Source organism: Alexandromys fortis, unplaced genomic scaffold (genome assembly GCF_014885135.2).
Source record: "Alexandromys fortis isolate MF-2015 unplaced genomic scaffold, M_Fortis_MF-2015_v1.1 scaffold_6, whole genome shotgun sequence".
NCBI classification, from domain to species: domain Eukaryota; kingdom Metazoa; phylum Chordata; class Mammalia; order Rodentia; family Cricetidae; genus Alexandromys; species Alexandromys fortis.
In genome coordinates, this window is record NW_026067902.1 from 19,448,131 (window position 1) to 19,461,675 (window position 13,545).

Here is a 13,545-nt window from a genome sequence, read left to right on the forward strand (position 1 = left end):
ATCACATTCCCCTTGATATATCATATATGTGTTTGGTGTAGACTGAGTAGTCTTTTGACAATCGGTACTCGAAAATATGGATATGGGTGTAGGTATCTAAAAGTACGCTTTCGTAGATTACAGTGAAGGGTGGTAAGTGGTGCTGTTAGAAGTGGAAAAGGATTAAGAGAGGGCATCTAGTGTGTGTGACAGGAGAGGTGGGGCATGGAAACATTTAAGGTTATACTGATTTTTTTTTCACCTGATAGTTACAAATATGAATGTTTTTGTTGATTTTTTTTTCTTTAGATTGAAATTCTGATGTACTGTCAGTTGACTAGCCGACAAAAGCTCTTATATCAGGCACTAAAGAATAAAATTTCCATTGAAGACTTACTGCAGTCTTCTATGGGCTCTACTCAGCAAGCACAGAACACCACCAGCAGCCTCATGAATCTAGTCATGCAGTTCAGGAAGGTAAGGCTTAGGTCATTTGCTTTGTTGTTTTTCTTAACATACTTCAATGGAGAGGGTCCTAGGCTTGATGCCAGATAGGCCTCGAGCTGAAAATGGGAAGGCAGTATCCATGAAGTTCAGCAATCAGCAGTGATGTCTGCAAATGACAATGATGTCCTACCATTTCCCTTCATCTTAGGTGTGTAACCACCCAGAGTTATTTGAACGGCAAGAAACTTGGTCTCCATTTCATATTTCCCTAAAGCCATATGAAATTTCAAAATTTATCTATCGTCATGGACAGATCAGGGTCTTCAACCATTCACGAGATAGGTGAGCAAATATTGATTTCTATTGATGCTGAGTGCTTTTATAATTTGGCTCAATGGCCACATTTATAATTCAGTAATGCTGGGGATTGACTCCAAGGCCTCATGCTTATTAAGTGGATGATCTACTCTAGAGCTATATCCTTAGTGGAGTAGATAAATTTAGTGCTGAATATGTGAGTTTCCAGTAAAGAGATATTTAACAAATGGTGAACAATATCTAGGGCACTTAGGGGGGGAGTTGGAGTGCTACAAAGGCTTCCATTAGATGGCCTTAAATGCCTTAGCTGTTTCTATTAGCTTTCTAATCGGGAGTGCATACCTGTGTTCAAATGTGTATTTGCACCAAAAGTCAACAGTAAATTTACTTAAATGTACTTAAGTTATGTTAAAATGACTTGAAGTCGCACTTAATGCAGAACTGAGTTTATTGGTTTTTAATTAAATTTATTCTCTTGATAAGAGTCTACAGTAATAAATTTGATAAAGTTGAATTAGTCATTAAATTAATATGCTAGAGACCAGTTCATTCAGAAAATTGGTGTGTGGTCCATTTTATACCTCTAAATTAGGATAATTCTGGATTCCAGACTCTTTATTGTGCTCTTAAATGGATATCTGTGTGCCAGCAATTGAGAGCTATGGACATTGTTAAAGCTTTGTTATAAAATATTTACCAGCGTGACCTAATTAAACTAAAATTGAAGCTTTTTTTTTTAACAGATTTGAGCAAGAGAAAAGGACCAGAGTTGTACTTTTTGTTTAGACTAGAATTGAGAGTCCGTGAAGTGAGCAGAGATTTACAGTTTTGTATTTTCTGACATTTGTGTCTCGAGTTGCATAGTCATATGATAAGAAACTTCTTACATGTAGAAATAGTCTTAAATTTTGATTTTCCCTGATTTGTTGCTTCCAGTTTAGTTAACTTCTCAGTGTTTGTACTTCCCTTCAGATTTATTTTAATTACTTGTTTCACAGGTGGTTAAAGGTTCTACTTTCTCCATTTGCACCAGACTATATCCAGCAGTCTCTCTTCCACAGAAAAGGTAGGAGTTTTGATCATTGGAAGAAAAGTTGGGGTTTTACCAGAATGTTCTTTGTTTTGCTTGTGACTGTAGTGGTTTTGGCTTTTATTTTCTAATGTCTTAATAAATTGGTAAATTAGTGGCTAGAAAGGTAGTTTATACTATGGAATATTAGCATTTGCCACACTAGTGTGAGGACTAGAGAGTTTAGATCCCTAGAAGCCAGGTAAATGCTAGATAGGTGTGGTAGCCCTGCTGTAATCCTAGCATACAGACGGGAGAGACAGGATCCCTAAAACAACTAGTCGAATCATTGAGTACCGTGTTCAGCCAGAGACCTTGTCTCAGTAAATAGAAAGGGACCAAGGAAGATGCCTGCGTTTGCCCACACCCACATGACCTTGTCTACACACAGTTACTTACCTTTCACAAATGAAAGGCGAAAAAAAAAAATTTACATCTTCATCTATAATTTTTTTTTTTTTTTTTTTTTTTTTTTGGTTTTTCGAGACAGGGTTTCTCTGTGGCTTTGGAGCCTGTCCTGGAACTAGTCTGGTCTCGAACTCACAGAGATCTGCCTGTCTCTGCCTCCCGAGTGCTGGGATTAAAGGCGTGCGCCACCATCGCCCGGCTTCATCTATAATTTTTGTAATTTTTATTTTATTTTATTGGTTTTTCGAGACAGCTTCTCTACATAGCTCTGACTGTCCTGGAACTCACTACGTAGAAGAGGCAGCCTTTATCTCAGTAATCAGCCTGCCTCTGCCTTCTGTGTGTTGTTGTTGATCAGAGGCATGCGTCATTATGCAGGCCTAGTTTCTGTCATTTGTAGACAGAGCAGGAAGTAATACAAGATATTCATAGTGACTTCTGTCTACATTTTGTTTGTTTGCTTGATTTGTTTTTCTAGACAGGGTTTCTCTGAGTCTTGGAACTAGTTCTTGTATGCCAGGCTGGCCTTGAACTCATAGAGATCCACCTGCCTCTGCCTCCTAAGTGCTGGGATTAAAGGCATGCATTACCACCACCCAACTTTCTGTCTACAGTTTATATCTACCTATCTCTTAGGAATTCCTCATCCTTAAAGCCAGGTTCAGCAGCTCACCCCTATAATCTCAGTACTCAGGAGACCAAATCCATGAATCTGAAGCTCGTCTGGCCTACTAGAACTTCTTCCAAAGAAAGAAAGAAAGAAAGAGTTGGGCTGGGCATGGTAGAGTTCTTGCCTAACATACACAAGGCCCTTGGTTCAATCCCTAGCACCTAATAAACAAGGCTTGGTGGCACATACCTATAAGCTCTTATTTCAGGAGGAGTCAGAAAGATCAGAAGTTCAAAGTCATCCTTGAGTATATACCAAGTTTGAAACAACTCTGGGCTACATGAGAGCCTGTCTTAAAGAGTTTCTTCCGCTTGAAATTTGACATTAATGCTTTTATTAATGAGAATTCCATTCTTCCTTCTTATCCTAAGCTGCTTGACCTTGAGCATTGTCCAAAATATTAAGATGAACCTTTCTCTTTTGTCCTTTCCTTTTTGTTCATATCATAGAAATTAACCAAAGGCCAGAACCCCCAAAGTTGGCTGATGGCTATCTTCACTCTGTCTCGTATGTGCTGCACTTCACAGTACGGCTCTGTCTGTGCCTGTAGTGTACAAATAACGACACCCTCGCTAGATCAGAATCTTTACAATGTGGTTTTAGTACGGCTTCTGTCTGTGCCTGTGGTATACAAATAATGACACCCTGGCCAGACCAGGATCTTTACAGTGTGGTTTTAGGAATTAAACAGGTCAGCAGGCTAAGTTGAATATTGTCTTTTGGTTTGCTATCGGGCTTAGCATTGTTCTTTGATTTTCCAGGTATTAATGAAGGAAGCTGTTTTTCTTTCCTTCGATTTATTGATGTCTCGCCAGCAGAAATGGCAAACCTCATGCTTCAGGGACTTTTGGCCAGGTGAGAAGTTTGCTTACTGTTTGATAGAAGAGCAACTGGGAGTAGGCAGGGACAAAAGTGTAATACTGTGACATTAAATATTAAATATTACACCTTGAGCCTCTATTTTTTTCCCCTATCAATAATTTTTTTATGAGCTAGGAATGGTGATAGTACATGCCTGTAATCCCAGCACGTGGCTGGCTGAAGCAGGGGGATCAGGTGTTGGAAGCAGCCTGTGCTATATGAAACCTTCTCCCATCTTCTAGCAAAAAAGAAATATTACACTTTTTTCTGTTTTCTTTTTCTTTCATATATATGTGTGTGTGTGTTCATATAGTTATGCTTACTATTACTTTAAGCATTCTGGGAAATTTAGCTTTGTGTTTTTAATTCTTTGCAAAATGGTTTTTACTGATTTATGGTTTTTTATTGTATTTAATTTTTTTTATGTTCATTGGTGTTTTGCCTGCATGTATGCCTGTGTGAGAGTGGGTCTGAAGTTACAGACAGGTGTGAACTGCCATGTGGTTACTAGGAACTGAACCCAGGTCCTGGAACAGCAGCCAGTGCTTCTAACTGCTGAGCCATCTCTCTAGCCCCTTTTATGTTGTTTTTAATGTAATAGAGAAATTAGAAATGACTATCTTCCTGATAAGATGATTTTTTTATGGTAAGAGTTTTTGAAGTAGAGATAAATGTTTCTGAGTATTCTTCGTATTTATTTGCTTTTTATTATAGCTATATAGAACATTTTACTTTAAAAAAGCAAATCATGTCAAGGAATCTATAGAACAAAAGTATGCAATGGCTTTATCTGAAGGTAAGAAAGAATCGCTTCCAAATGCTCAAGATTTACAAACGGTGTGTGATAATGAGATAGGTCCTCATTGTGAACTACCAGATTTCATAGGAACATTGAGTAAGCACATCTCTGTGGTTTGTTTCAGGTGGTTAGCTCTTTTCCTGTCTCTGAAAGCCTCGTACAGGCTCCATCAGCTGCGTTCTTGGGGAGATCCAGACAGAGAGAGCCATCAGAGATATCTGAGAAATAAGGATTTTCTTCTTGGAGTCGATTTTCCACTTTCCTTCCCTAACCTTTGCAGCTGCCCTTTGTTAAAGGTAAGCCGTTATCTGCATAAGTTGTCTACTTAGTACCTTCAGCTTCCTTTTCTTTGCATTAGTAAAATTAATGTTAAATGGTGTCCTCAAGAACCCTAATGTTGGGCTGGAGAGATGGCTCAGAGGTTAAGAGCATTGCTTGCTCTTCCAAAGGTCCTGAGTTCAACTCCCGGCAACCACATGGTGGCTCACAACCATCTGTAATGGAGTCTGGTGCCCTCTTCTGGCCTGCTGGCATACACACTGACAGAATATTATATACAAAATAAATAAATAAATAAATATTTAAAAAAAAAAAAAAAAGAACCCTAATGTTTACCCAGGCAGTGGTGGCTGTAGAGGCAAAGGCTGGCAGATCTCTACAGGAGGAGTTCCAGGACAACCTTGTCTCTGAAAACAAAGAGCAAACAAACAAGAACCCCAGTGTTTTGAGGGGTTTGTACAATGTATTGAGTTACACTTATATTGTGTGTTTATTTTTCATGTGTAAATGTTTCATATATAACTTTGTTGTGGTGAAGAGCTGCTTGGCTTGCCCTCTCTTAATTTTTCCTTTATGCTTTATTTTATGTATATGGGAATTTTGCCTACATGTACATCTGTGCAGTGTGGGAGGCTGAGACAAAAGGATTATAAGTTCAGAGCCAGCGTGGACAACTTAGTGTGAGACCCAGGCTCCAAATAAAAAGTAAAAACAGGCCTGTTTTAGTGGCGTACTAATGAGAACTTTTGGGTTCAGTCGCAAGACCCTCTTCAGTGTTCAGATTGGATACTACAGCAAGTGAAAGGGATTTTTTCCTAGGGTATTTGAGGGAAACAAATGAGCTCTCCCATTCCATGCTTTTTCGAATCAGTCTCTCTATTGTTTTGCTTTTATTCTAATTCTCCTGTCCTAATTTTTAATTTCTCCTGGCTTCTTTCTGGCCTCAAAACGTTTTTCTTACAGGAGCCTTATAGCAATAAAAAAAATTTTTTTTAAGAGTTACCTCTTTAGTCAGAAGCATATTCCTAGGGTAAGCTATAGGGAGCTGAGACATTGCCATGGTAACACAAGGTTCCAAGGTTACAGGAGTAAGACTGACCAGACTAGGGGGTGGGGGAGGTAAGACGCATACTGCCCAGTGACAGACTTTGAGACATAGGTCTGTTGGCAGACCGACAAGAAAGAAGAATTGGCATGCCTTCTTTTTTGGGTGCTTTGTGTTGCAACTGGGCATCTGTGACTCTGACTGTGTATAGCTATAGTTTTAAACTTATGGTCTATTTACAAAAAGACTTTAGTGTAGCGTGAGACTTGCTCTGAGGTGGAAGTGAGCTAATTGTGTGCAGTTAGTCTGATGCAAAAGGAACAAAGCAGACCTTTTAGTGTCTACAGTCATTGCGGGACAGATACATCTAGTATGAAATATGTCCTAGTATATTTTCTATGTATCAAATGAAAGCCATCTTCCTGACATTCCACAGATATATGCCCATAAGATTGAGGTGAAATCGTTAGATTACATATACACATCACATGGAAATGGCATGGTAATGATGAGATATCATAGCTGTTATTGCTCAAGTGAAATTAACAGATGAAAGAAAAAGTTTGCATAGTCAATGACCCACAGACCCTGTCCGTCAGGTTTCCTCCATCTGAGAATTCTCTGGTGAGTTGACATCTGAATTATCAATTGCAAGTAGCTGTAATTGCATCATGGCCCACAATAGCTTGTTATAAACGCTTCTGAGAGCATACCATTTGCCCAGTTTTGTTTTTGCATAGGAATTACTTGTTTGTGTTCCAGGTATAACAGTTAATAAAAATGTATGAAGTACATTCTATCTGAGGGTTTTAAAATTTGGTCATGACTGGCAAGAATGTGCTAGCTGTTCATGATGGCGCATGTCAATAATCCCAATACTTTGCATGCAAATAGAGACAGAAATTCAAGTTTGTCCTTTGCTACGTAGTAAATGAGGCCAGCCTGTACAACCTAAGACCCTTTCTCAACAAAGAAAAAAAAGTTGTAAAAGTGTCTGATAAATATATACATATATAGCAAAATTTTCATGTACAAACTCATTATACCTTTATATATAGTTTGCCTTTTTTCCTTTTTGTTGTCTTCTCCCACTCCACTTGCTCCCTTTTTTTCCGTTTTCTTCATATATATTTGTGAGGCAGATCCAGATTCAGTGGAGATGTTGTAACACAGGGCCAGCTGTTGGCCCAGTAGAAAAGGTACTTGCCACAAACCACTGGGAACCTGAGTTTAATTCAAAGAACCTGAGTGTAATCTGCAGGCTACACATGATGGAAGGGAAGAACTAAGTCCAGCTAGTTGTCCAATACTCACACAGAAAAATAACATTTAATTGCAAAAAACAAGATGGAGGACCAGTTGTGGAGTGTCAGGCTCTGGCATATACACACTCACACATATATACCAATAGATAGATAGGTAAGTAGACAGACACACACACATATACACCAAACATGCAGGTAGGTAGGTAGGTAGGTAGGTAGGTAGGTAGGTAGGTAGGTAGGTAAGTAGGTAGGTAGGTAGGTAAAAAAATAATAGAATAGTACTTTCTTGGCCTCTGTAAGTCAGAATTCAGATACATATTCAATGTAGGTAAAAATGAGTTTTCCTGTTAGACGTGGTGGGGAGAAGCAGAGGAAGAAACTTCCCACTGTCCATATTTAGTCATACCTATTGGAAAAATGGAAAAACAAAAAGGTTTCAACTATCAACTGTGCATTCTGAGAGTACTTCCCCAAATCTGTTTATTAGGTAGTGATGTGTACTGGAGAGTCTAAATCTTGTACATCGGGGTCTTAAAAAAAATCGTTTGCTTAAAGATTAAACTTAGAGCTATAGGAAATATTGTTTTGAGGTAAAACCTTTTTTAAAGCTATATCCAGTTGAAGACCTTGTCAGAAATGATGACTTTCAGAATGCAAGAATCATTATTAACTTTTGTTAATTTTGTCCTTGTGAACAGATATCTACTTAGCCATAGTATATATGTTCAAAGTTTGTTTTGTTTTTGTTTGAAACTAGGTTTCTCTGTATAGCCTTGACTGTCCTGGAACTTCCTCTGTAGACCAGGCTGGCCTGGAACTCAAGAATCTGCTTTTTTCTGCCTCCCAAGTGCTCTATCTAAAGCCATGTGCCTCCATGCCCAGGAAAAATTGTATTTTTTTAATGTGTTGTCTTTTACAGTGTGTGTGTGTGTGTGTGTGTGTGTGTGTGTGTGTGTGTGTGTAGGTAGACAGGATATGCCATGTTACACATGTGGATGTCAAAGTATCATTTCTGTTTTTCCAACATTGTTTGTTTTAGGGATCTAACTTTGCTTTCCCAGCAAGTGCCTTTACCTGCTGAGTGGTCTTTCTAGTCCCAATTTAAGCAATTTTTAAATGTTTATCTATTTATTTATTACATATACACTGTTCTGCCTGCGTGCCAGAAGAGAGCACCAGATTTCATTGTGGATAGTTGTGAGCCACCATGTAGTTGCTAGGGACTGAACTCAATACCTCAGAAAGAGCAGCCAGTGCTCTTAACCTGAGCCATCTCTTCAGCCACCCTCTCTAGCCCTTTTAAGATCTTTACATACTCAATTCTTGTAAGATGAGTGACTCATAGAAGTTGGGGCAGTTTTAGATTTTTCAATTTAAAATTCACAGAATGGAGCTGGGCATGGTGGTTCACTCCTTTAATCACAGTACTTTAGAGACAGAGGCAAGAAGATCTCTATGAGTTTGAGGCTAGCCTCCCCTACAGAATTGAGTTCCAGACCAGCCAAGACTACATTATGAGACCCTGTCTTCAAAAAAGAAAGGAATAGGTAATAAGAAAATACGTAAAATGATCTTAGCATAAAAATGACTATTTTGAGCCATGTCGTGGTGGCCACACTCCTTTTTAATCCCAGTACTCAGGAGGAAGAGGCAGGCGGATCTGAGTTTCAGTTCTGCCTGGTCCAAAGATTGAGTTCCAGGACAGCTAGGATTACTCAACCACCCTCTACCCCAGGGAAAAAAAAAAAAAGTTTGGAAAAGAGTGACTTGTGTTGTTTAGATAATCTTGACTTTTAAATGCCTAAGAAACTTTAACTGCTGTTGAAGAATTCTTCAAGCAGGTTTTCAAAAAGTCTTCTGAATGTCACTTTTCAGCTATGGTATTTGTGTCTCTGTCACTTCCTGAGGTCATGGCAGCTGTCAGTATTCCTTGAAGACAGCTGTGATCGTTTTACTCACTTAAGACATTTGTGAAAATAGAATTCATTATTCCAGCAGGTGATTTACAAATAGTACACCCTCGGGCTGGAGAGATGGCTCAGAGGTTAAGAGCACTGACTGCTCTTTCAAAGGTCCTGAGTTCAATTCCCAACAACCACATGGTGGCTCACAACCATCTGTAATGAGATCTGGTGCCCTCCTCTGACAAGCAAGCATACATGCAAGGAATGTTGTATACATAATAAATAAATCTTTAAAAAAAAAATAGTACACCCTTTTAAGCAAACCATGGGGAACAAGGACACTTGTTAACTGGACACTTGTGCATCTGTGAGAAGGTGTGGTTTCTGTACTGTGGAGAAAGTGTGCAGCTTGACTCTTGATGGTCTACCTATCTTCACTTGATGCTTGCATGATGCCAAGAGAATATATAGAAAAGCTTTGCTTTATTACTGCGTACATATTGTGGTTCTGGCATCAAGATCTGCTCATGCTGCAGGGTGATGAGGCATTCAAGAGCATGAACATGGAACAACAGAATAGCAAAAACTGGAACCTGTTATAAACAAGTAACACTGTCCCATTGGTAATACTACTTTTTTCTTTAAATAAAATTATAGCCAAATAGACTGAAGAAGTGATGTTGCTAGCTGTTTGTGGTATGATTAATAAAAGCCCAGAGACAGAAATTAGAGTTCAACTTGAAGGTCAGAAAAGCAAAACAGCCAGCTATTGGCTCTTATCTCTACCTCAGTCTGAAATGGCGACCCTGCCTCCAGGAATCTCAGAATGAGACTGAGCTGAGACCAGTCTCCTCCCGTTTTATATTCCTCTCTAGTGCTGGCGTGCACCATTACTGCCCAGTTTCTATGGCAAACTAGTGTGGCTACTGGGATTAAAGGTGTGTGTCACCACTTCCTGTCTCTGAGGCTGGTCAGTGCAGCTGTTTAACTCTCTGAACTTCAGGCAAGCTTTATTTTAAAGTACAAATGAACTATCACTGCAGTTGTTCATTCCTACGCTGATTCTACCCTCTTTCTCTGCGTCCCTTGCATTAATTATAGCGTAAGTAATGAGTAAAAGTATTTGAGGAGTGTCAGGGTTTCTGTAAAGCAAAGTTACATACTGAGTATGTAAAAAACTAATGAGTTTTTAAAAATAAATATAAATTATTTTGACTTAAGAACTTCCAATAAAATATATATGTGGCAATATGTTCTCATTTGAGAATTTGTATCCAGGAATAGAATTACTACTAGATAGACTTTCCAGAAAGGCACTGATAGCATCTTTATTTTTGTTTTTGGGAGGGGGGGGCAGGTTGTTTGTTCTTTTTCCTTTCAGGATTCCTCTGTATAGCCCTGGCTGTCCTGGAACTTGTTCTGTAGTAAATAGTCCCACATGGGTGAATGAGACTGACTGCATATGTTACTGAGCAAAGAAGTCCTGAAGTATTGTTACTGTTGTATTCTTGGGTTTTATTTTTGTGACCTTAAATCAGGGTATAAATTGTCTTGTATATTATCTTCATCCAAATCATTAAGATAACCAGCTTATCTACAGGAAATGTAGTAAAACAAGTAAATGACATGATCAGGGATGAACAGCAGTAATAAAATGACTGACTGTGTGCTGTCATACTCCTGAATGAACCGTGTTTTGGTGTGGAGGCTATAGTGGCACTGAGGCCTGCTATTTCAGAATATCCCATATTACAATATCCATTGGAGGACTGGGAACTAAAAGCTTAGCAAGACTGGAAAGCTTGTTAGGATATGTTTTTTAATATCACCTTCCAATGCCTTCACTTCCTTCCTTACCTTAAAATGTATAGGTTTGAGAATAGTTGATGACTGTAGCTTCTAATTTTTGTATGTGCTTTCACACCTGAATTTAAAATACTTTCCCCCTTAATCCAGGGGAAAACCTGAGTAGGTTTTATCTTAACCAAAGCCCTTAATTGGAAGAATATGGCAGAAAGGTTCATGTGAAAGAGACCTTTTACAATTAGGCGGTGAAAGTCCACAAGCCAAGGAATGAAGACAACCTCATAAAATACTTTTTTTCTTATTTGGTTTTTTAAGACAAAGTTTCTCTGTGTTACAGCTCTGGCTGTCCTACAATTCACTTTGTGTACCAGGCTGTCCTCACACAGAGGACACAGATCTGCCTGCCTCTGCCTCCCGAGTTCTAGAATTAAAGGCATGCACCACCACTGCCCAGCCAGTTTTTTGATATAATAAAGAAATTTTTCTTTGGAATGGAACCCAGGACCTTATTTGTGGTAGGCAAGCACTCAAACTTTGCGCTTTAGTCCCTGATACTGTAAGTGAAGAATTCACATTATTTTGAAATGTAGTTCAGGTTAGCCTAGAATAGTGTGACACTGCCTCAAAAAGAACCAGCTTTGCTTGAACTACACAACACCATTAGCACCTGCTTCTACGGTGTCTTAAGGGGAAATTTAGAAGAAACTAGCCTTAATCATTGTGGTTTGAGTTTGCATCCATAGTCATAAAAACCAACTATCCACCTAGCACAAATGTCTCTTGTGGAAGTGGAATTAGAAATGTTACTTGGTTTTGTATACTAAGAAAACCACAGTTTGAAATTAACATGGGCCTCAACCATACACTACATATTTGGTTCTGATTAATGTTTATTTAGAATTAATAGTATTGGCCTGGAAAAAAGTTTATTTATTTGAATAGTCAACATGTGACATGTTTTCTGCTTTGCTTCATTAACACTTTTTTTGTTTTGTTTTGTTTTGTTTTAAGTCTCTTGTTTTCAGCAGCCACTGTAAAGCAGTGAGTGGCTACTCCGACCAGGTCGTCCATCAACGGAGATCAGCTACCTCCTCACTTCGTTGCTGCCTGCTCACTGAGCTGCCATCTTTTTTATGTGTGGCCAGTCCACGAGTAAGTCCCACAGGAGGGAAGAAATAAAATAGATAATGCTGTTTTTTTTTTTTAAAAAAAAAAAAAAAAAGAACTATTACTTGGGGTAGTTGTTCGGTTCTTGAAAAACTTACCAGTCCTGGTTTGTTAAAAGAAAGGAGCTGTCTGGCATGGCTATCTACTTGTGATCCCAGGACATTGCGGGGCAGGGGGGAGGCCACGGGGACATGGGACACACTTATGGGTTCAAGGCAAAACTGAATTACATAGTAGACCTATTTCAAAAGAAAATTTAAAAACAGGAGAGCATCTATGATTCTGTCCTTGAAATGTATAGAATTTAGAGTTAAGGTGTGTTGGGTGGTGGTTGCTAGTTTTGATTAAGTCAGAGGCTATAAACTGTAATAGAACAAACCCATCTGTCAGAAAGATCAGCATCCAACAGCAGGGGCCAGGAGAAAAGGAAGCCGTTTGTCACCTGCTTTGAGTTTGTTTTAAGGTTGTCATAAGATGGTGGCTCAGTAGAAGAATTCAGCTGACCTTATCTCAGTTTCCCAGTCCGGCATTTTCTCGCTTCCTTAGCGGCCTTGCTGGGACTGTGGCTCCCAGGTGTGCTCCATCTGCACAGTGGCTATGTGTATCTATCACTCACCATTCAGGAATTAAGCTTTTCTTTCCCAGGGGCCGTGGTAGGGGTGTGGTATTCTGTTGTTGTTTCAGTTTTGAGCACATCTCTTTATCTTCCCATGCCCTGTTTATTCAAACAGTACTCTCAGGATTGCTGACCAACAGCTCTGAGAGGCTTCCTTTGGTTCTCTAGATTGGGCACTCCTGCCTCCCTCGTCCATTTCCTTTCTTTTCCCCATTGATCGTGGCTGGACAACATTTCTCCCTATTCCGTGAAGAAGTATGTGAGGGGAGAAAGGCAGACTAGCGATGTGACCAGACTTAAGTGTTTAGAGAAGAGAACACCTTTCTGTTTGCCCAGCATGCTGTTTTCTTTTGCTCCTGGGATAACTGAGTTAGCTAAGGAGCTCTTTCCCTTTTATCTTGTTCCTCCACTCATCCCAAATGTTCTATCTTCACAGTTCTTCCAAAAAAGAAATTTATGTCTTTGCTGGAAGCATTTGTCTACCACTCTTTTTATCAGTTTGCATACTTTATTAAATGTACCAAAAGAGAATCTGACAAAGTCCTGAGTCCCATGGGCTGCTGCTCACCTAGATTTCTGTCTGGTCCTGTGCTATGTGACCTTAATTCCCATCCATTCTCAACTCTGTTTGCTTTATATTTATGGAAGAAGTATTTGGAATCTGCATGTACCTGTTACTCCAGAGCAGTCTTAGAACCTAAGTTGTTGATGGAAATGTATTTTGTATAGAAGTATCTAAAGCTGGGTACTGTGAGAACAGCCTGCAGGCTTCACTGTTGCACGGTTGGTTTCATTCTCTTTTAACCTGATCTCTGGACCAAGATCCTAAGAGAGGAAGCTTAGGTTTCTGGGAGAGGAATGCCAAAACTATTCCTAGTGTGTCAGAGCCAATAGAAGCCACCAAATCATTCT

The 13,545-nt window shown here is 39.2% G+C and overlaps 2 protein-coding genes across 4 annotated transcripts in view; both read left to right on the plus strand.

Moving 5' to 3' along the window:
- Window positions 1–13,545, plus strand: part of Ppp1r14d (protein phosphatase 1 regulatory inhibitor subunit 14D) — a 295,305-nt gene that overhangs the window by 72,994 nt on the left and 208,766 nt on the right. The gene's annotated exons all lie outside the window — the stretch shown is intronic.
- The window catches only part of Ino80 (INO80 complex ATPase subunit), a 109,305-nt gene that overhangs the window by 46,128 nt on the left and 49,632 nt on the right, over window positions 1–13,545 (plus strand). For all 3 annotated transcript variants that reach the window (XM_050132757.1, XM_050132770.1, XM_050132761.1), the window contains exons 20-25: window positions 289–456; window positions 635–768; window positions 1,743–1,810; window positions 3,653–3,746; window positions 4,676–4,847; window positions 11,862–12,002. In XM_050132757.1, the coding sequence (XP_049988714.1) occupies window positions 289–456; window positions 635–768; window positions 1,743–1,810; window positions 3,653–3,746; window positions 4,676–4,847; window positions 11,862–12,002 (777 nt within the window). The remainder of the gene's footprint in view (window positions 1–288; window positions 457–634; window positions 769–1,742; window positions 1,811–3,652; window positions 3,747–4,675; window positions 4,848–11,861; window positions 12,003–13,545) is intronic.